Source organism: Mobula hypostoma, chromosome 7 (assembly GCF_963921235.1).
Source record: "Mobula hypostoma chromosome 7, sMobHyp1.1, whole genome shotgun sequence".
Taxonomy (NCBI): domain Eukaryota; kingdom Metazoa; phylum Chordata; class Chondrichthyes; order Myliobatiformes; family Myliobatidae; genus Mobula; species Mobula hypostoma.
This window is the reverse complement of record NC_086103.1, coordinates 39,817,541-39,840,861: the sequence shown is the minus strand read 5'-3', so window position 1 is coordinate 39,840,861 and position 23,321 is coordinate 39,817,541. Positions and strand designations below refer to the sequence as shown.

At 43.0% G+C, this 23,321-nt stretch overlaps 1 protein-coding gene across 3 annotated transcripts in view; it reads right to left on the bottom strand.

Moving 5' to 3' along the window:
- Positions 1-23,321, bottom strand: part of ddx46 (DEAD (Asp-Glu-Ala-Asp) box polypeptide 46) — a 61,262-nt gene that overhangs the window by 5,441 nt on the left and 32,500 nt on the right. For all 3 annotated transcript variants that reach the window (XM_063053290.1, XM_063053291.1, XM_063053292.1), the window contains 8 exons: positions 23,093-23,171; positions 18,850-18,932; positions 9,049-9,213; positions 2,906-3,068; positions 1,938-2,131; positions 1,698-1,835; positions 904-1,053; positions 556-729 (listed from right to left, as the gene is read on the bottom strand). In XM_063053290.1, coding sequence (XP_062909360.1) covers positions 556-729; positions 904-1,053; positions 1,698-1,835; positions 1,938-2,131; positions 2,906-3,068; positions 9,049-9,213; positions 18,850-18,932; positions 23,093-23,171 — 1,146 coding nt within the window. The remainder of the gene's footprint in view (positions 1-555; positions 730-903; positions 1,054-1,697; positions 1,836-1,937; positions 2,132-2,905; positions 3,069-9,048; positions 9,214-18,849; positions 18,933-23,092; positions 23,172-23,321) is intronic.

Genomic DNA, 23,321 nt, shown 5'->3' with positions numbered 1-23,321 from the left:
TAAAATGCATGGCCATTAAGACACTACACCATGCTTAGAGCGTCACTTTTTAAAAAGCTTCAGTTGTGTGTGTTTGTGTTCAAAAAGCCCTGACTTTTGTCACTGATGGTTGGTGAGAAATAACTAGTAAGACAATTCAGAACTGTTTAGCTCACTGTGGTTTTAAGCATTCAGGCTTGGAGACGCCAGAAACAGCTGGAAGGGAAAGTGAAATGATTTTGCTACTTCAACAAGTTAGGAATTATATCTTGACTGTTAAAATGAAAATGAAGATTTTGGACAATCCAATCGTCTAAAGCATTGTATGAAGGCAGTTCATAAATTTGTTATGAAGTTACATGGAAGTTTGCCCTATTTTATATCGTTTAACAATTTCCATGAACCTTCGGCTAATTGGGCCAAAATGTACTTGTCCCAATGTGCTCCAATTAATTGGAATCCACTGTATTCCCCATCTCAACTTATCTTAAATCATCTTGTTTAATTAAAATATGGTTATCTTAAAACAGTTTAAAACAATTAATGTTTCACTGATTTACATTAGACATCTATTACCTGTGCTTCTGCACCAAGATTCTTCTGGGCATTGATCTTCAACGCCAGCCTCTTGGCAATCTCCAGTTTCTCTGCATTGCCAGCAGATGGCACTGGCGTGTTAGAAGCTCCTGGCATTGCCATATCTTTCACACGCTTCTTGGAATTGAACATGCTCTCAATTTGTTCATCAATCTGGAAAATATAACCAAACGTTACAGCATATCGCAATGCTCTAAAATCTCAAAATAACAAGCAATTCAAATGTTGTAAGTGATCTTAACAAAAAAAAAGGAAAGTTGAAACCCGTAACTTAGCAATGCACATAGCATCCTTTGCCAGAATTCCCAGTTAGCCTTAAGCACTTACATCAACTGCCGTGTCCTCATCATCAGAATCCTGCAGACCTAGAGCTGCTTTCTGTAGTTTCTTTCTTTCATTGGCCAGGACTTGTTCAGTCTCATCAAACTTAAAGCCTTTCCCAGAAAAACCACTAGACTTCTTTATAGTTTTTCCTTCCTTAAAGACACATTAAAAATAATGGTTAACAAGATCTAGTTGTTGCTTCTTATTTCAGTTATTAAAAAACTTGTGTAAGTATTTGAATGTTAATACACTACAGTATTTTCATAAAAAGACAAAAAGAAATTTCTGAAACACTCGTTCGCTGCTGTCGTTACTGCGCGGTCCGGAATCTTCCGGAGGGAAGGCCTCAAAATCCCCGGCTTTGCCTGCTGTTGGCAACCGAGATTGAGGTCGAATCGTTCGGACAGAGATGGCCTCAGTACTTGGTGTCGGAGAGCTGAATCCGAGGCTCGAAATCTTTGGATGACTCAGAGTCGGACTGTGGTCGGCATGGCAGGAAGAGTTTTTCTTCCTTCTCCCGTCTGCGTGAGATGTGGGACATTTGAAAGACTTTGAACTTTTACTGTGCTCATGGACTTCTTCATCAAGTTATGGTATTGTTGCACTGTTGTAACTATATGTTATAATTATGTGGTTTTGTTAGTTTTTTCAGTCTTGGTCTGTCCTGTGTTTTGTGATATCACACCGGAGGAAATATTGTATCATTTCTTAATGCATGCATTACTAAATGACAATAAAAGAGGACTGCTGCCTTCATAGTCTAAACGATTCTTGAATTTATTGCAATTACTACTTACTGCCTTTTGTTGCTCTTTGAAGTCATTCCACAATTTTTCCAACTCAGATGGAACACAATTTCCTGATAATTCTAACGCTTTAATTATATCACCTGCATAGCGGGCTTGTTCCTCTGTAATAAATGTATATGCATACCCCTACGAAAGAAAAAAAGCAAACAAGTTAACAGAATTCCATTTAATTAAAAAGTAACACATAACAATTCAATGATCCGAGATTATTCTTCTTTGTATACCCACTTTGTTACCAGCTCTTCCAGTACGCCCCACTCGATGTACATAATCTTCATAGTGGTTCGGACAACTGTAGTTGACAACAAGAATCAGGTGTTTAACATCCAGTCCTCGTGCTGCTACTGAAGTGGCCACAAGCAATCGGCACACACCGGTCTTAAAATCATTGATTATACTATCACGATCATATTGATCAATACCTGAAACAAAACATAAACAAAGTCTTTTTGTCTGTTCAAACAACCCAGGAATGCATTCATTTTTTTTGAGATCCTTAAAGTCTGAAAACTGACAATGTACAGTATTAACACTCTATTTTTGCCCAGGATGGCACCAAGGATTTCAAAATTTCAGCCAAGAGCTGGGAAACACATAAAAGTGAGTGCTGCCTCATTAGATGATGAAATGCAGGGGCAGGGTGGAAGGTGTAACTACTGACTGGACACCAGGACCTCTGTGAAGAAGTGCTAGTAAGTCACCGCATTAAAACTGATTTTGTGTTGGAAGATTTGGCCCGTTAGCATTGTGCTTTTCAGTAAATACTGTAGATTTAGGAATGCACAGTATATGCAGTATCGCATGTAGTCAGACAATTTATCTTTAGTGGAATCATTGAGCTGTTATAACCAGTCCATTTGATGATTAGTGCTCAATTATTTCACATCACTTTAGGGAGAATAATCCCTACCCCCTTATTCATCATCTAGATGACACACATGGGTGGTGATCAATAGGTCAGCCACTCATATTGCTGATTTTTCTTCCAAGTAACTTGCTCTAGTGTCAAAATATAGCATTTACCAATTGTTCCCTTCTGCATCTGAAGAATGGTAACTCTAATGAAGTTCAAAGTTACTCACTAATACTCTCAGTGCCAAACACCACACTATAAAACCATCTACACAAGGAAAGGAGAAATGAAAAAGTCCTAAGAGTAAATAACAATATATTATCAGGTAACTGAATATACATACCTCCATGTAATGACATACAAGAGTAGGATGCTCTCAATAAATCCTTCAATAAACCATCAGCATGCTCTTGCTTGTCCACAAACACTATCACAGAACCATTTTGTTGATAATGGCCCAAAAGTTCCAACAACTTCAAGAACTTATTGTCTTCTTCTATGACAACCTACAATAAAAATTGAATCGTAAATTGTTTATAGTCTTGGATTAGAAACTGCAATAATTGACTACACTATCCTTTTCCATTGTCCTACTCAGTGGTAAATGCTCTTTTGCTACCAGGAAAGGTTTAAACTAGATTGGCAGGGGTTGGGACTCGAGAGCAAAATCAATGAGAAGACAGGGGTACGTGCGGCAATCCAATCATGAACTAGCAATGAATGCCACATTTACAGTAAAAGGCCAGACCGGACCACTGCTTTAAGTTGCATGTATTTCAATGCACATAGCTTAACAGGCAAGGTAAACAAACTGCGGACGTGTATTCTCTCTAGGGACTGGGATACTGTGGCCATAAAAGAAACGTGGCTGAGAAAAGGGCAGAACTAGCAGCTCAATGTTCTGGGTGTGACAAAGGAACATGGAGGAGTGGAGGAAGAACATAACAGTAGTGCTTAGAGAGACTATTCTTGAGATCATCTAACAAGGCCATTTGAGTAAAACTTAGAAATAGAGGATGGTTACCTTGGTAGGGCTATATTATGGACACTCCAATAGTGAGTGGGAGATGTGTCGAGAAGTGGTGATTTTAGAGAATAGTAAAGTAGCGCTAATGGGAGGTATAAGCTTTCCCAGTATAAAAGGGACCACCCAGAGTGCAAAAGGGCCTGGATGGAGTGGAATTTGTGTGGTCTTTCAAGACAGCTTCCTCAAGTAATATACATAGGATCCTACTTCATAATTCAAGAATCTATAATATTTTTGAAGAAAATAACCAAAGCATCTACTATTTCTAAACTCACTACTTAATTATTTCCAGATGACTCTATAATTGCTTGTCTTCTTCCTGACTTCACGTCAAGGGTTCAATTCTCCTGCCAAACCAATTTGAACAAGCCCCAATAGTATTAGCTTAACAACCCTCACCCCACGAGGACCCCACTATCCAAAACATTTGCTGCGGAGCAAGTTTGTACCAGTCCGACCGTGACCAGAGATGGGAAAAGTCTGAACCCCTCTTCATGCACTCTCTCTCACTGCCCCCCCCCCCCCGTGTGCTCTGTCCTATTTCTATAATTATCAGCAAGTGGTAAAGTGGTATCTGGAATAATCATGAGGACCTTCACCCACCATGATGCCAGTCTAAACTATTCCAATCTCTCTGCATGCACCTGTACCCTCTATTGCTTGTTTTTCCATGCATCCTTCTAAATGCCTCTTAAATGTTGCTATCGTATTTGCTTAAACCAGTTCCTCTGATTGTGCATTCCAAACACCAACCACTGTAAAAAAAAAACCTGTCTTGCAAATCTCCTTTAAACTTTTCCCTCTCATATTAAACCTGCGACCTATAGTCTTTGATACTCCTGGGGAAAAGACTGACTTTCAGAATCAGAATCAGGTTTATTATCACCGGCGTGCGTCGTGAAATTTGTTAACTTAGCAGCAGCAATTCAATGTAATACATAATATAGAAGAAGAATAAATAAATAAATTACAGAATACATATATTGAATAGATTAAAAATCATGCATAAGACAGAAATAATATATATTAAAAATTTGAGGTGTAGTGTTCACGGGTTCAATGTCCATTTAGGAATCAGACAGCAGAAGGAAAAAGCTGTTCCTGAATCGCTGAGTATGTGCCTTCAGGCTTTTGTACCTCCTACCTGATGGCAACAGTGAGAAAAGGGCATGCCCTGGGCGCTGGAGGTCCTTAATAATGGACGCTGCCTTTCTTAAGACATCGCTCGTTGAAGATGTCCTGGGGACTTTGTAGGCCAGTACCCAAGATGGAGTCGACTAAATTTACAACCCTCTGCAGCTTCTTTCAGTCCTGTACAGTAGCCCCCCCGCCCCCCATACCAGACAGTGATGCAGCCTGTCAGAATGCTCTCCATAATACATCTATAGATGTTTTTGAGTGTATTTGTTGACATACCAAATGAAGTATAGTCGCTGTCTTGCCTTCTTTATAACTGCATTGCTATGTTGGGACCAGATTAGATCCTCAGAGATCTTGACACCCAGGAACTTGAAACTGCTCACTCTCTCCACTTCTGATCCCTCTATGAGGATTGGTGTGTGATCCTTCATCTTATCCTTCCTGAAGTCCACAATCAGCTCTTTCGTCTTTCTGACACTGAGTGCCAGGTTGTTGCTGCGACACCACTCCACTAGTTGGCCTATCTCGCCCCCTCTTCACCAATGGTTGTATCATCACCAAATTTATGGATGGTATTTGAGCTATGCCTAGCCACACAGTTATGGGTATAGAGAGAGTAGAGCAGTGGGCTAAGCACACACCCGAGGTACGCCAGTGTTGATTATCATCGAGGAGGAGATGTTATCACCAATCCGCACAGACTGTGGTCTTCTGGTTAGGAAGTCAAGGATCCAATTGCAGAGGATGGTACAGAGGCCCAGGTTCTGTAACTTCTCAAGCAGGATTGTGGGAATGATGGTATTAAATGCTGAGCTATATTCGATGAACAGCATCCTGACATAGGTATCTGTAAGTCCAGATGGTCTAAGGCCGTGTGAAGTGCCATCGAGATTGCATCTGCCGTTGACCTATTGTGGCGATAGGCAACTTTCTTGCCCATCTAGGCTTCTCATAATTTTATATACTTCTGAGGTCACCTCCTCAGCCTTCAACAAGCCAGAGTAAACGATCCATGTTTGTCCAACCTCTTCTTATAGTTAATTCTCTTCAATCAAGGTAAATCCTGGTGAACCTCTCTGCAGCCTCTCCAAAACCTCCACATCCTTCATATCAAGTGGTGACAAGAACTGCACACTATACTACAAATCTGGTCTAAGTAAAGTTTTATACAGCTGCAACATGAATAGAAAACTCTTGTACTCAATGCACAGATTAATAAAGGCAAGCATGTTGTATGCCTACTTTACCACCATTTCCACTTAGTTTGCACTTTCAGGGAATTATGGACATACTCAAGATCTCTCTGTACATCAGTGTTTCTAAGGGTCCTGCCATTTACTTTCATCTTGTACTTGACCTCCCAAAATGCAACAGCTCAATTTGCTCCAAATGTTGCAATGGAACGGGGCGAACCCAAACGCAGGGCACGGACACGGAGGTAGAGTAATCTAAAGTGTTTATTAACGGTTACAGGGAAGGCTGTGGAACGAGGATTAGGCAGAGGAAAGCTGAGGAGCAAGGAAGGCTTGGCCAGGGATCGAACCCGAGTCGCTACGGTGGGAATGCGGCGTTTAACCACCAAGCCAATGCAGAGTGTAGGCGGGCAGCGGAACGAGGCAGAGCAGGGATGCTGACCAGGGTGCGAACGTGGCTTGAGAACAGCAGGCGGAAGGATGAACAGGAAAACAGGTGGCATGCAATGCTCCTATTAACACGGAGAGACAGAGTTAACACTGGAAAACAGCACAGGAACAGAATTTAGAATACACAATTCTAAGCGGTCGAGAGACAGGGCTAACACTGGAAAACAGCACAGGAACAGAACTTAGAATACACAATTCTAAGCGGTCGAGAGACAGAATTAACACAGGTAAACAGCGTGGGTGAATGGAGAAGCAGGAGGCAGGCAAAACTTTTCTTGACACAGGGCGTTGCTGAAGCTGAATGGCAAAGAAGGGACAGGCGGCAGGCAAAACTTAACTCGACATGGAGCGTAGAAAGGCAAGCGGCAGACAATACTTTTCTTAACACGGAGAGACGGAGTTACACAGGTAAACCTTGGTACTCAACTAAAACTTAAGAATACTTATCTTGGCACGGAGAGACAGAGTTTCACAGGTAAACCTCGGTACTGAAGTACAACTTAGAACAGTGGTCCCCAACCACTGGGCCGCGGACCGGTACCAGGCCGCGATGAAATGATATTATTTGGCGGTATGAGGCGATATGAGTCAGCTGCACCTTTCCTCATTCCCTGTCACGTCCACTGTTGAACTTGAACGTACATGAGGTCATTATGCATGCGAGGCCATCAGTCGGTATGAGTAAAAAACAAACGTCGCTTGAGTTTCTTTGGAAGAGGACATAAAAGGCCTAATGATGATGATAACACAGAGACAGCTGAGGCAGAGACTGCAAAAAAAAGCTTCTTTCAACAGAAAATACCACGAGTTGTACATAAAATATGGCTTTATTGCACCGGTGACTCGCACGCTCCAAGCCCCGTGTGTGATATGTGGAGACAAGCTCTCGGATGAGGCAATGAAGCCCTCAAAACTGCTTCGGCACCTTGAGTCCAAGCACCCTGCACTTAAAGACAAACCCGCCGAGTTTTTTGAGAGGAAAAAACGTGAGCAAGCAGGGCAGAAGCAAGTGCTGAGAGCAACCACCTCCACAAATGCTGCTGCTCTGAGAGCATCGTACTTAGTGGCTATCTGTGTGACATCTTCAACCTGCTCAATGAACTCAATTTGTCACTTCAGGGGAGAATGACAACTGTCTTCAAGTTGGCAGATAAAATGTCTGCTTTCAAAGCCAAACTGGAACGGTGGGGACGGCGAGTGGACTGGGGCATATATGACTTGCTCCCAACATTAGCTGGGATTCTGGGAGAGACTGAGGCTGCATCGTCCTTCTCACAGCTGGTGTGCGATCACCTATCTTTGCTGTCGACAGAATTCGAGCGTTACTTCCCAACTGCAAATGATCCAAGACGTGCAAAGGAATGGGTCCATGACCCATTTGTGAATGTCCCCGGTGAATCATCCATGTCAGCACGGGAAGAAGATCAACTCCTCGAGCTTGCAAATGACAATGGGCAGAAAAGTATGTTTGACATAACATCTCTGCCAGCAATCTGGATGAAAGTCATGGCTGAATATCCTGAGATAGCCATGAAAGCACTGAAAATGTTGCTTCCATTTCCAACATCATATCTCTGCGAAGCAGGATTTTCTGCAATGAATGCAACGAAAACTAAATTGCGGAACAGACTAGACATAAGGAACCCCCTTCGGGTATCGCTGTCTCCCACCACCCCTCAATGGGACCATCTTGTTGCAGGGAAACAAGCACAGGGCTCCCACTGTTTCACCGATATTGGTGTGTTGCAATGATTTTATATGTTCATACGAGGAAAATATGCGCTGTGTGTTTAATATCCAAACGTTACTTAAAATGTTATGATGCTTTTGACTTATAAATGACTTATAATTGACTTATCATTATATTCATGGGAGGAAAATAATGCGCTGTGTGTTTAATATTAAATGTGTTAGATAAACCCTTTTAGAAACGAAATTGAGTGTATTATTAGCCACTTATAAGTGACATATATATTACCTATGTTCCGGTCGTGATTAACACCGTGCGCCCCCCTCCCCGACCACGTCGGCCGGCCCGCAAGAATATTGTCAATATTAAACCGGTCCACGGTGCAAAAAAGGTTGGGAACCCCTGACTTAGAATACTTATCTTGATACGGAGAGACAGTTTCACAGGTAAACCTTGGTACTGAAGTATAACTTAGAATACACCACTCTAAGTGGCTGGGAACGTGAATTACTGCACTAGCTGAAGCAACACTCAGGCAACGAGTGGATGCAAAGCCGGGGTTTTTATGCTGCAGGTTTAGATGAGAATCAGGTGCTGCAATCAAGGAGCCCAGGAGAACACGGGGAAAAGGGAATTAGGAGAATAAGAGGAATTAACGGTCAGGATCGTGACACAGAATAAACTCCAGCTGTCATTTCTCGCCTCAAATAGTCCATCTTCTGCCATATCCTTTCACAATCTTTCTTGCTGTCCTCAGTGCCACCAATTTTCCAGTCATGTGCAAATTTAGGATTATTATCTTTTGAGTTTCAGCTTAGCAAAAGAGCAACATTTAGAATAATCAAAAATAAATACTGGCCACAATGACACCAAATAAAAATTCCTAGCATTGGTTAAGGATTTCTACATGCTAGACAAAAAAAATTAATCAGTGGCAATAAATTGCCCAGCATAATGAGTAGTTTGTGTTATTATTAAGCACTTACCACATGTTGCTCAACATCAGAACAAACAACGCTTCTACTACCCACTTGCACTTCAATAGGTTTTGTAAGTATTCGTCTTGCCAAGGCCTCCATTGCCCTGGGGAATGTAGCAGAAAACATAACAGTTTGTCGGTCTGGTCGAATGTTTTCCACTATTCGCATTACCTGTTAACATACAAATAAAAAGCATTAATCAAAGTAGCTGTCATCTTTAGTAACAGAGTTAACCCATATTTCAGAAATCAGAACTTCTACCAACCGGCTAATTAGATCAGCAACACAGTTCAAGACAAACTGGTTCTTTTCATTAAAAGAAATTACAAAACTACACATAACCCTTGGATGCAAGTTCAAGTTCAAGTTACAAGGATGCTGCCTGGATTGGGGAGCACGCCTTATGAGAATAGGCTGAGTGAACTCTGCCTTTTTTCCTTGGAGCGACGGAGGATGAGAGGTGACCTGATGGAGGTGTATAAGATGATGAGAGGCATTGATCGTGTGGATAGTCAGAGGCTTTTTCCCAGGGCTGAAATGGCTAGCACCAGAGAACACAGTTTTAAGGTGCTTAGAAATAGGTACAGAGGAAATATCAGGGGTAAGTTTTTTTTACGCAGTGGTGAGTGCATGGAATGGGCTGCCGGTGACGGTGGTGAAGGTGAATACGATAAGGTTTTTAAGAGACTCCTGGACAGCTATATGGAGCTCAGAAAAACAGAGGGCCATTGGTAACCCTAGGTAATTTCTCAGGTAAGGGCATGTTCGGCACAGCTTTGTGGGCCGAAGGGCCTGTATTGTGCTGTAGGTTTTCTATGTTTAGATTTAATCAATTAACCATACATGAATAAAGTCAAATGAAACAGTGTTGCTCCAGAGCCAAGTTGTATAACACATTATGAACAGCACACAGCACACTGTACACAGCATATATGGTTATGATTTCAGTAAAAAAAAATCACAAAGGAAAAAACAATATAGCCCTGAGAGGCATGACTTCAGATTGTCCTGGTCCAGTTTGTTCTTCCACCAAGCAAGGACTAGAGAGCAGCACTGATGGAAGGAACAACAGAGTAGTACGAGATCCAGCCTACCCAACAGAGGGCTCCCTTCTCCCCTACCCTAGGCGTATACAACAGCTGACATTGCAGCTGATGCCTAGTCCACTCCACAACCGAGGCAACACAGCTCCCCTACTGTTGGTCTTGTTAATAAATCAGCGAACTGGACTTGCAGTGTTCTACTTTACCAATTTTCAACAGGATCTTGCTACCACAATAAAAATGTCCAAGACGATCACTCACTCAGCTTGTTGCACTGCGCACCATCTCAGTACAACAGTATGCAACAAGTCCAGACAACAACACAACGGTATGCAATAAGTTTAACTCATTCACTATCCAGCAGCTCCAGCATCCAGCAGCGGTGTGGCCATAAAAAAAGACGTACAAGATAAACAAATACACCTTTGGTTGGATGCAGACTGGCCACTGCATCCGATCTTACAGGTAGCATGAGAAAGGCCTCATGCAAGGGGTAGAAAGAAAAAGGCAGGGAGGGAGTAGGACAGTAGCAGCAATCAGTAAATGTACAAACAATGGCTAGCGACAGAAAGTAATTTTACTTAACATCTAATACAGTGGATTTCAGTTTAACTGGAACACATCGGGACCAGTGCATTTTGGCCCAATTAGGCAGCTGACCCAATCAGCCATAAGACCATAACATCTAGCAGGTGAACTAGGCCATTCGGTCCATCTAGTCTGCTCCGTCATTCATCTATGGCTAAGTTATTATCCTTCTCAATCCCATTCTCTTGTCTCCTCTCTGTAGTATTTGACATCCTAACTATTCAGGAACCTATCGACCTCCAAATTAAATATTCTCAATGACTTGGCATCCACTGCCATCCATGATAATGAAATCGGCAGATCCACTATTTCCTGGTTAAAGAAATTACTCACTACTACTACTACGTCGACTCAGGCATGGGGGCCGGCGTTGGGCATGATGATGGACTCTCCACTTCTTCCTCTCCCTCATCAGTGTGTTCAGTTCATCTACATTAGCCGCACCGCTATCTTCTAGGAGCATGTTGACCATAGTCTTGGGAGGGCACCCAGGGTTCATCCCCCCATGCTTGGGCTCCCATATGATGACTAGGCTGGCAGGTAGCTTGGGGTGGCGTAGACAGTGCCCCGCTAATTGCAGTCTCCTTGCCTTGATATTAGCGGTGAGCATCGGTAGGTTGTTATAGAGCTCGACGTTCATCATGTGCTGTTTCCAACTCATGTCAAGAGCCATCCAGAGCATTCGTGTATAGCAACCATGGCTCTCGCGTAGTCTTGGTGAGTGTCCACGTCTCGCATCCGTACATGAAAATGGACTCTATGACTGCTATGAAAGATCCTCTTTTTAAGCCCTCTGGTCAGGTTCGTCTTCCAGATTTCCTTCATGTCGTTCATAGCCCTCACGCCAGCACCTTCTGTATCTTTAAGTCCTTCTCTAAACTCATCATTCTCGACCCGAGGTACCTCATCTCTGTTCTAAATGGACGTTCTTCTATTCTGAGCTTTGCCCTGAGGTTCTAATAAGCTCCTCTAAATCCACTCTTTCTATGCCTTTCAATATTAGATAGGTTTCAATAAGATTTCCCCCCTCATTCTTCTAAACTCCAGCGAGTACAAGTCCAGAGGCATCAAAACCCTTTCATTCCCAGAACCATTCTTGCAAACCTCCTCTGAATCCTCTCCAATGCCAGCACATCAAAAATGCTCACAATACTCCAGGTGCGGTCTGACCAGTGCCCTATAAAACCTCAGGCACATACCTTCAAGGTCGGCAAAGGTGTGGCAAGTGAAGGAGTGAGTGCGGGGATTGGCTGAGAAGGTAAGCTCTTGAGTCTTTTTTTCTGTTGTTTTCAGGATTGGGTGATTTAAAAACTGGTCGGGACCAGCCTGCATCACATACCTTCAAGGTCGGCAAAGGTGCGGCAAGGGAAAAGAATTAGTCAATTTATCAGCCAATAAAAGTAAGGTTTGCTCTAGGGGAGCAGCCTTGTCGAGGGAAGGGCCTTGTGAGAAAAGTGCGAGTCTTTGGCTCGAGTCTTCGGCGAGGAGGCTGAGGGAGGAGACTACGCCACATTTGGAGAGGGTGAGAAGTGGTGAATAAATGACAGGTAAACTGATTCAGTGTGATGCTTGCATGACGTGGGAGGTCAGGGACACTGATGGTGCCTCTGGCTGCTACAACTGTGAAAAGTGTGTCCAGGTTCAGCTCCTGAAGGACCGCGTTGGGGCACTGGAAAAGCAACTGGATGACCTCAGGTTCATCCGGGAAACCGAGAGTTTTCTGGACAGGACCTACAGCGAGATCATTACACCGAAGACACCGGGGGGGGCGGGGGGGCGACGATGAGGAAGGGATGGATGCTTGGAGTACAGGAGACCCCAGGGAATATACCTCTTGGAACAGGTTCACCTGCTTGGAAGCTGTTGGGACAGAAGACACTGCCAGTCTGAGAGGCAGACAGGTCTGCCAGTCAAAAATTAGCGCTGAAGCAAAGCCGAGAAGACAGACATCAGGCAGAGCCGTGGTAGTAGGGGACTCTATAGTGAGAGGTACAGAAAGGGGTTTCTGCGGCAACAGGCGGGAATTAAGGATGGTGTGTTGCCTCCCTGGTGCCAGGATCCAGGACGTCACGGACCGATTGCAGGACATCCTCAAGGGTGAAGGTGAACAACCGGAAGTGATAGTGCATGTCGGCACAAATGACGTCGGGAAGAAGAGGAAAGAAATTCTGCAGCGTTACTTCAGAGAACTCGGAAGGCGCTGAAAAGCAGGACCTCCAGGGTGGTTATCTCCGGTTTGTTTCCAGTTCCTCATGCCGGTGACGGCAGGAACAGAGAGATAGGGGATCTGAATGTATGGCTGAGGAGCTGATGCGGGAAGCAGGGATTTAGATCCCTAGACGACTGGGATCTGTTTTGGGGTAAGAATGAATTGTACAAAAGGGACGGGTTGCACCTTAACAGGTGGGGAACCAGTATTCTGACAGGCAGGTTTGCCACTGCTACGCAGGTGTGTTTACACTAAGTAGTGGGAGGGAGGAGAGGAAATATAAGGATGGAGTTAAAGGGAAAGGGAGAATAAGGAAAATTAAGAAAGACAACAGAATTAACGGGGCAGAAAGCTCAGGAAGGGATCGGAGAGTGTGGCCAAGTGCAATAGAAATTGATGTGAAAGGTGAGGGGAGTAATGGATTACAAGTATTATATATGAATGCACGGAGTACAAGAAATAAAGTGGATGAGCTTGAGGCTCAGTTGGAAATTGGCAAGTATATGTTGTAGGAATAACAGAGACATGGCTGCAAGAGGACCAGGGCTGGGAAATGAATATTCAAGAATATATGTCCTATCGAAAGGACAGACAGGTGGGCAGAGGGGGTGGGGTGGCTCTGTGGGTGAGGAATGAAATTCAGTCCCTTGTGAGGGGCGACATAGAATCAGGAAATGTAGAGTTAGTATGGATAGGACTGAGAAATTGTAAGGGCAAAAAGACCCCGATGGGAGTTATCAAACAGTAGCATGGATATAGGGTGCAAGTTGAATCAGGAGTTAAAATTGGCATGTTGCAAAGGTAATGCTACAGTTGTTATGAGGGATTTCAACATGCAGGTAGACTGGGAAAATCAGGTTGGTTCTGGACCACAAGAAAGGGAGTTTGTGGAGTGCCTCCGAGATGGATTCTTAGGGCAGCTTGTACTGGAGCCTACGAGGGAGAAGGCAATTCTGGATTTAGTGTTGTGTAATGAACCAGATTTGATAAGGGAACTCGAGGTAAAGGAGCCATTAGGAGGTAGTGACCATAATATGATAAGTTTTAATCTACAATTTGAGAGGGAGAAGGGAAAATCGGAAGTGTCAGTATTACAGTTGAACAAAGGGGACTATGGAGCGATGAGGGAGGAGCTGGCCAAAGTTGACTGGAAAGATACCCTAGCAGGGATGACAGTGGAACAACAATGGCAGGTATTTCTGGGAATAACACAGAAGGTGCAGGATCAGTTCATTCCAAAGGGGAAGAAAAATTCTAAAGGGAGTAAGGGGCAACCGTGGCTGACAAGGGAAGTCAAGGACAGTATAAAAATAAAAGAGAAGTATAACTTGATAACGAAGTATAACAAAGATGAGCGGGAAGCCAGAGGATTGGGAAACTTTTAAAGAGCAACAGAGGATAACTAAAAACGCAATACGGAAAGAAAAGATGAGATACGAAGAAGGTAAACTAGCCAAGAATATAAAGGAGGATAGTAAAAGCTTCTTTAGGTATGGGAAGAAGAAAAAATTAGTTAAGACCAAAGTTGGGCCCCCTTGAAGACAGAAACGGGTGAATTTATTATGGGGAACAAGGAAATGGCAGACGAGCTGAACAGGTACTTTGGATCTGTCTTCACTAGGGAAGGCACAAACAATCTCCCAGATGTAATAGTGGCCGGAGGACCTAGGGTAATGGAGGAACTGAAAGAGATTCACATTAGGCAGAAAATGGTGTTGGATAGACTGATGGGACTGAGGACCTGATGGTCTGTACCCCAGGGTACTTAAGGAGGTGGCTCTAGAAATCCTGGAAGCATTGGTAATCATTTTCCAATGTTCTATAGATTCAGGATCAGTTCCTGAGGACTGGAGGGTAGCTAATGTTATCCCACTTTTTAAGAAAGGAGGGAGAGAGAAAACAGGGAATTATAGACCAGTTAGCCTGATATCAGTGGTGGGGAAGATGCTGGAGTCAATTATAAAAGATGAAATAGCAGCACATTTCGATAGCAGTAACAGGATCGGTCCAAGTCAGCATGGATTTACAAAGGGGAAATCATGCTTGACTAATCTTCTGGAATTTTTTGAGGATGTAACTATGAAAATCGACATGGGAGAGCCAGTAGATGTAGTGTACCTGGACCTTCAGAAAGTCTTTAATAATGTCTCACATAGCAGATTACTGGGCAAAATTAGAGCACATGGTATTGGGGGTAGGGTACTGACATGAATAGAAAATTGATTGGCAGACAGGAAACAAAGAGTAGGGATTAACGGTCCCTTTCAGAATGGCAGGCAGTGACTAGTGGGGTACTGCAAGGTTCGGTGCTGGGACCGCAGCTATTTACAATATACATTAATGATTTAGATGAAGGGATTAAAAGTAACATTAGCAAATTTGCAGATGACACAAAGCTGGATGGCAGTGTGAAATGTGCGGAGGATGTTATGATAATGCAGGATGACTTGGACAGGTTGGGTGAGTGGGCAGATGCAGTTTAATGTGGATAAATGTGAGGTTATCCACTGTGGTGGCAAGAACAGGAAGACTAATTACTATCTGAATGGTGTCAAGTTAGGAAAAGGGGAAGTACAATGAGATCTAGGTGTCCTTGTTCATCAGTCACTGAAAGTAAGCATGCAGGTACAGCAGGCAGTGAAGAAAGCTAATAGCATGTTGGCCTTCATAACAAAGGGAGTTGAGTATAAGAGCAAAGAGGTCTTTCTGCAGTTGTACAAGGCCCTGGTGAGACCACACCTGGGGTATTGTGTCTAGTTTTGGTCTCCAAATTTGAGGAAGGACATTCTTGCTATTGAGGGAGTGCAGCGTAGGTTCACGAAGTTAATTCCCAGGATGGCGGGTCTGTCATATGTTGAAAGATTGGAGCTTCTGGGCTTGTATACACTGGAATTTAGAAGGACAAAAGGGGATCTGATTGAAACATATAACATTATTAAGAGATTGGACATGCTAGAAGCAGGAAACATGTTCCCGATGTTGGGAGAGTCCAGAACCAGAGGCCACAGTTTGAGAATAAGGGGTACGCCATTTAGAACAGAATTGAGGAAAAACTTTTTCACCCAGAGAGTTGTGGATCTGTGGAATGCTCTGCCTCAGAAGGCAGTGGAGGCCAAATCTCTGGATGCTTTCAAGAAAGAGATAGATCCAGCTCTTAATGATAGTGGAGTCAAGGGATATGGGGAGAAGGAAGGAACTGCGTACTGATTGTGGATGATCAGCCATGATCACTGTGAATGGCGGTGCTGGCTTGAAAGGCCAAATGGCCTACTCCTGCACCTATTGTCTATTGACATCATTGCTCTTATATTCTAGTCTTCACAAAATGAATGCTAACATTGCATTTGTCTTCCTTACCACAGACTCAACCTGCAAATTTACCTTCAGGGAATCGTGCACGAAGACGCCAAAGTCCCACTGCACCTCTGACTTTTGAACTTTCTCCCCATTTCGAAAATAGTCTACACCTTTATTCCTTCTGCCAAAGTACAGGGACATACACTTCCCTACACTATATACAAAATACTCTGCAAATGCTGGGGTCAAAGCAACACTCACAACACGCTGGAGGAACTCAGCGGGTCGGGCAGCATCCGTGGAAATGAGCAGTTAACATTTCGGGCCGGAACCCTTCGTCAGGACTGAAGAGGGAAGGGGCAAAGGCCCTATAAAGAAGGTGGGGGGAGGGTGGGAAGGAGAAGGCTGGTATGTGCCAGGTGAAAAACCAGTAAGGGGAAAGATAAAGGGGTGGGGGGGAGGGGATAGGCAGGAAAGGCGAAGAAGGAATAGGGCAAAGCACAATGGGTAGTAGAAGGAAGTGAAACCATGAGGGAGGTGATAGGCAGCTGGGGGAGGGGGCAGAGTGAAACTGGGATGGGGGATGGGAGGGGGAGGGAATTACTGGAAGTTGGAGAATTCAATGTTTATACTAAGGGGCTGGAGACTACCCAGATGGTATATGACGTGTTGCTCCTCCAACCTGAGTTTAGTCTCATCATGGCAGTAGAGGAGGCCATGTATGGACATATCCGAATGGGAATGTGAAGCAGAGTTGAAGTGAGTAGTAACCGGGAGATCCTGTCTGTTGTGGCGGATGGAGTGGAGGTGCTCGACGAAGCGGTCCCCCAATCTGCGTCGGGTTTCACCGATGTAGAGGAGGCTGCACCAGGAGCACCGGATGCAATAGGTGACCCCAACAGACTTACAAGTGAAGTGTTGCCTCACCTGGAAGGACTGTTTGGGGCCCTGAATGGTGGCAAGAGAGGAGGTGTAGGGACAGGTGTAGCACTTACGCTTACAGGGATAAGTGCCGAGTGGGAGATCCATGGGGAGGGACGTGTGGACCAGGGAGTCGCGGAGGGAACGATCCCTGTGGAAAGCGGAGAGGGGTGGAGAGGGAAAGATGTGCTTAGTGGTGGGGTCCTGTTTAAGTTGCGGAGGATAATGTGTTGGATCCGGAGGCTGGTGGGGTGGTAGGTGAGGACAAGGGGAACTCTGACCCTGTTGTGGTGGCGGGAGGATGGGGTAAGGGCTGAAGTGCAGGAAATGGAGGAGATGCTGTTGAAGGCATCACTGATGACAGCAGAAGGGAAACCACGATCCTTAAAGGAAGAGGACATTTGAGATGTCCTGGAACGGAAAGCCTCATCCTGGGAGCAGATGCAGCGGAGACGGAGAAACTGGGAATAGGGGATGGCATTTTTGCATGTGGCGGGGTGGGATCTGCCCATTCTCCCAATCTGTCCAAGTTCTTCTGCAGGATCCCTGCTTCCTCAACACTACCTGCCCCTGCACCTATCTTTGTACTGCCTGTAATCTTGGCCACAAAGCTACCAATTCCATCATCCCAAATCATTGACACATAATGTGAAAAGAAGTGATCCCAACACCGACCCATGCGGAACACCACTAGTCACCAGCAGCCAACCAGAAAAGGCCCCCTTTATTCCCATTCCTTGCCTCCTGCCAGTCAGCCAATCTTCCATCCGTGGTAGTATCTTTCCTGTAATACCATGGACTCATATCTTGTTAAGAAGGCTCATGTGTGGAACTTTGTCAAAGGCCTTCTGAAAATCCACTCCTTTGTATATCCTGCCTGTTAATTCCTCAAAGAAATCCAACAGATTTTCTAGGCAAGATTTCCCCTGAGGAAAACCATTTTGATTTAGGCCTATGTTATCACGATGGAATGGCGGAGCAGACTCGATGGGCCAAATGACCCAATTCTGCTTCTATGTTTTATGGTCTTATGATCTTACCTCAACCAACCAAGCAGGATAGTTAACTATCCTAAAATATTTATAAGAAATTTTTTTTTAAAATTGTGTAACCAAATTAGGTATTCTGTCAGCATATACAAATGAAAGACATTCTAGGAAAATAATGAAAGTTAAACATTTTGCTCCATTTGGAGATGGGAGCTGATGGTTATAATCTAAAGATGCAAGGTATGCACTCCTCCACAGATGAATGGTAAAAGCAGATAATGCATACCACAATAGTATATTATGACATGAATTTCAAAATTTACTCATGGTTTTCAATCAAATTGTGGTTTCTGAGCACACCTGGATGATAGATACATCTGCCCAAATAAGCCACTTTGCATGTAAATTAAGTGCTTTATAAGTTTTTATGAGCTTTTATCAAATCACAATCTGTGAAACAAAGTGCAAATTGGTTTGTAAATTGTTCCAAGTGATCCTTCAGTGAGAACAGCTGCAGAATTACCTTATATTACCTCTATTATATAACTTTATTCAGAGCAGAGGGTGGCAGTAATGCACCATTAAGCTGGATGCCAACCGCCGTAAAACAAGATACAGACAGACAGAACTTTATTCAGTGCAGAGATTCGGAATTCTTGATCAGTTATTTGCACACATGCCCAAACAAGTCACACATAACTATATAACACTAGTCAAAGCTATCATATAGTATTTCCAGGAAATACATTTCAATGCCTACCTGAGGCTCAAAGCCCATGTCAAACATTCTATCTGCTTCATCAAGTACAACATAGGTAACTCTGCGAAAATTTGTCACACGACCTGAAAACAGCAAGAATAATTTCAATGAATGCTACATGCAAATATTAGCAATTCCTAAAACACTACCAGTAAACCATTTTGTATGCAAAAACTAAAAAGAATCCAAAATTAAGCATCAAATTGGTCCATACTTTCATGATTATATATCTGCTTTATATTTTGTCTTGCTTCATAAAGAAATTATGTACTAAGTACGAATTTTACATTGGGTATAAACTACATGAAAATAGTTGCCCATGTTTTCTAATTCTTGCATACCATTGGGGCAAGAAGAACCTGCAAAATTCATAAAACAGCCCTCTCCAAAACAAACACCCATCAACAATTTTAGATTGAGATGAAGCAAGAAACCCAAAGGCCATTATTTGACAAGTCTCAGCATTCACCTAGAAAAAAGAACATATTAGAGATTACGCCGCATGTGTGGAAAACAGGGTCCTTGCTACTTGCCTTTAATTGCTATTATTGGTGCATTTTAAATTAAGTATCTGCCTACTTTCTCTAGAGAATTAACCAGTGAAATAGTGTTGAACAGCTGTAAATGCTGGACTTCAAAATCAACTTTCTAAGATTCCGAATACAAGAAAATTAAACCTACAAAAACAGAGAGGAAAAAAAAAGACAACTGAAAATATTCCAACAGTATTGATATATTCTGCGATGAATATGACATATTCACAAGGAGCCACACGTTTAGTAACTGGATACTGCACAACTTGATTAAGGACCTACCTCTGATGGGTTATGTCTTGCATGCCCAAATCAAATCTCTTGAGGAAACTTTCTCCATATGGGTCAAATAATGTTGACAGTTTAGTAAAGTGATATTCAATATCATACAGTGTCTAATATTAAAATGTATACTTTTTTCATGCATTCAAATCAATTATGTATGATATAAAACACACATAAGTGCCAAGTGAAGCCATAATGAACTATTAAATCTACAAATACTACAGCAATATCTTTGATACCATTGTGAGATCTAATTGATTCATATTTTACCTACCATTATATAGCTCCTTTGTCACAGGAAAAAAATATAATTGCTGTGCTAAATGTGTTCAGAATAACTACATAGTGAGATGTAAAAAAATGGATTGAAGGTGATTTACTCCTAGTGTTCATTTTTAGCCATTACAAAACTACCAATAAAGCTAATCTAATACTAGATTCAGCCTCAAAGGTATAATCAGTGTCATATCTCCAAATTGCAAATGAGACTCTATACAAAAGTGATCTGGAACCCAGAGTTGTTTTCATCTTCAATTCATCGCTCAGGGCTCAGAAAAATATCAAGGATAATAATGGACCATGCATTTTCAAGGCAAGCAGCAAAACCAATTATTTGTATTTTAAAATGGATAGGAAGCTTGAGAAGAAGACAGGAATTAACACAGGCAGATGTTTACTCTGAAAGACAGCTCTGCAGGACTGAAAAGTGGAAATGAAGGAATGGATAAAAGTAGTAGAACTGACACAAAATGCTGGAGGATCCCAGCAGTTCACGCAGTATCGATGGAGGAAAATGAGCAGTCAAGATTCCTCACCAGGTTTGGAAAGGAAGGAGGTAGAAGCCAGAATAAAACGATAGGGCCAGGGGAAGACCACTAGCTGGCAGGTGATAGATGAGTCCAGGTGAGGGGGTAGATAGGTGGATGGGGTGGGGGGAGGGAGGAGAATGATTTGAGAAGCTGGGAGATGAGGAATCTTGATGGGAGAGGACATTAGACTATGGAATAAAGGGAAGAAGGTGGGGAATCAGAGGGAGCTGTTGGGCAGGTCATGGGGTAGGAGTGGGGTAAAGGGGTCAGAGAGCAACCAGAATGAAAGAAAGCAAAGAACTTTCCTATGATGAAAGACTGGATCGACTAGGCTTATACTCATTGGAATTTAGAAGATTGAGGGGGGATCTTATTGAAACATATAAAATCCTAAAGGGATTGTACAGGCTAGATGCAGGAAGATTGCTCCCGATGTTGGGGAAGTCCAGAACGAGGGGTCACAGTCTGAGGATAAAGGGGAAGCTTTTTAGGACCGAGATTAGGAAAAACTTCTTCACATAGAGAGTGGTGAATCTGTGGAATTCTCTGCCACAGGAAACTGTTGAGGACAGTTCACTGGCTATATTTAAGAGGGAGCTAGATATGGCCCTTGTGGCTAAAGGGATCGGGGGTATGGAGGGAAGGATGGTACAGGGTTCTGAGTTGGATGGTCAGCCATGATCATACTGAATGGCGGTGCAATTTCAAAGGGCCGAATGGCCTACTCCTGCACCTATTTTCTATGTTTAAAACAGAGGGGTGTGATTAAAGAAGTTAAAGAAATCCACATTCATGTCCTCAGACTGGAGACTACTGAGACATAATATGAGATGTTGCTTCTATTTGTGCCTGGTCTCATCACAGCAGTAGAGAAGGTCGTGGACAGATATTACGGTATGGGAATTGGAAGTGGAATTGTACTGGGTGGCCACTGGAGGTCCTGGCTGTTGTGGCAGATGGAACAAAGGTGCTCAACGAAACCCTACCCAATCTGCGTAGGTTTCAGTAATGTAGAGGAGGTAGCACTAGGAGGACTGGATACAATAAACAATTGACAGATTTGCAGGTGAAGTGTCATCTCACTTGGAAGGCCTGTTCAGTACCCAGAATGATGCTGAGGGAGGAGGTGCAGAGGCAAGTGTAGCACGTAGACAATTACAAGGATAAATACCTAGAGGGATATCAGTGGGGATGGTTGAGTCTTGTGGAGAAAGCAGAGGTGGGGTGCGGGGGAGGGATCCCATTAGTGATGGTGGAAGGTGTGGTAATAATGTGCTGGACGCAGAGGCTCATGTGGTGGCAATAAGGAAAAGAGGAACCTTATCCTTGTTGTGTTGAGGGGGGCGGGTGCGAAAGATCAGACGTGTGGGAAGTGCAAGAGATACAGGGAAGGGCAGCATTGATAGTGATAAAAGGGAAACCCATTAGTACAGTTGTGTAACAACATACATCAAAGTTGCTGGTGAACGCAGCAGGCCAAGCAGCATCTATAGGAAGAGGCGCAGTCGACGTTTCAGGCCGAGACCCTTCGTCAGGACTAACTGAAGGAAGAGTGAGTAAGGGATTTGAAAGCTTTCAAATCCCTTACTCACTCTTCCTTCAGTTAGTCCTGACGAAGGGTCTCGGCCTGAAACGTCGACTGCGCCTCTTCCTATAGATGCTGCTTGGCCTGCTGCGTTCACCAGCAACTTTGATGTATGTTGCTTGAATTTCCAGCATCTGCAGAATTCCTGTTGTTTGCGTTTAAAAAGTACAGTTGTGTAAGTTATTTTTGAGGAAAAAGTATCGATAGCTTCCATTAAATTGGCAAATAAAAGTTCATTTTATGTCACTGAATACATGCAAATATTAACTACATATTAATTGATGCTATGGCCTATAATTTGAAAATTGTCACAATGATTGGCACTTCCAAGTAGTAGTCCACTAAAGCTAATAGAAAATTGTTGTAATGAAGAAATATTAATAACACAAAGACTAATATTTTGAAATTGACCTAACTACAATAAAGTCAGGGTCTTACAGCTCAGAGAAAGGCCTTTCAGCCCATCCTATCCATGCTGATTATCAAAAACCTATCTAAGATTTTATCTTGAGAATGTCTGTTGTCCAATCCAAAATCACTGTGATCATGCATGAGAATGTGGCAGGCCAGGCAGCATCTCTAGGAAGAGGTACAGTCGACGTCTCGGCCCGAAACGTCGACTGTACCTCTTCCTAGAGATGCTGCCTGGCCTGCTGCATTCACCAGCAACTTTGATTATGTGTTGCTTGTATTTCCAGCATCTGCAGAATTCCTCATGTTTACGTGATCATGCACGAGTTATTTTAGATGCAGATGTACATTTGCAAGACAAGCTGCCTATTTTGATAGAGCATTTCACACAGCATGAAAACAATTATCAGAATTAAGATTCCTTTTACAAATTCATGAAATAGTTGCTTGAATAAAGCAGATGCAAAACTTTCTTGCTGATCTCAAAAAATGTGTGAATACGTATGTTCATGTTTTGAAATATTTTCCCCGGCATTCTGCTTTAAGTGGCTTTCATATAAACTTAACATTAAACAAAAAGTAAAGTAAGTGCTCAATTGTTCACAGTTCCCTTTACTTACCGTTATTGGCTGCAAGCATATCTATCATGCGGCCTGGTGTGCACACTATAATTTCTGCTCCTCGCTTTAACTCTGCAATCTGCATTATAAATAAAATATTTGTTATAATATAGAAGGATAAACAATTAACTTTAAATTAACCAAAGAATTAGGATTTAGACATTCACAATGATATCCTTTGAGGAAAGCTTTTTAAAAATTACTGTTAAAGATAAATAAAGTGAGAGAC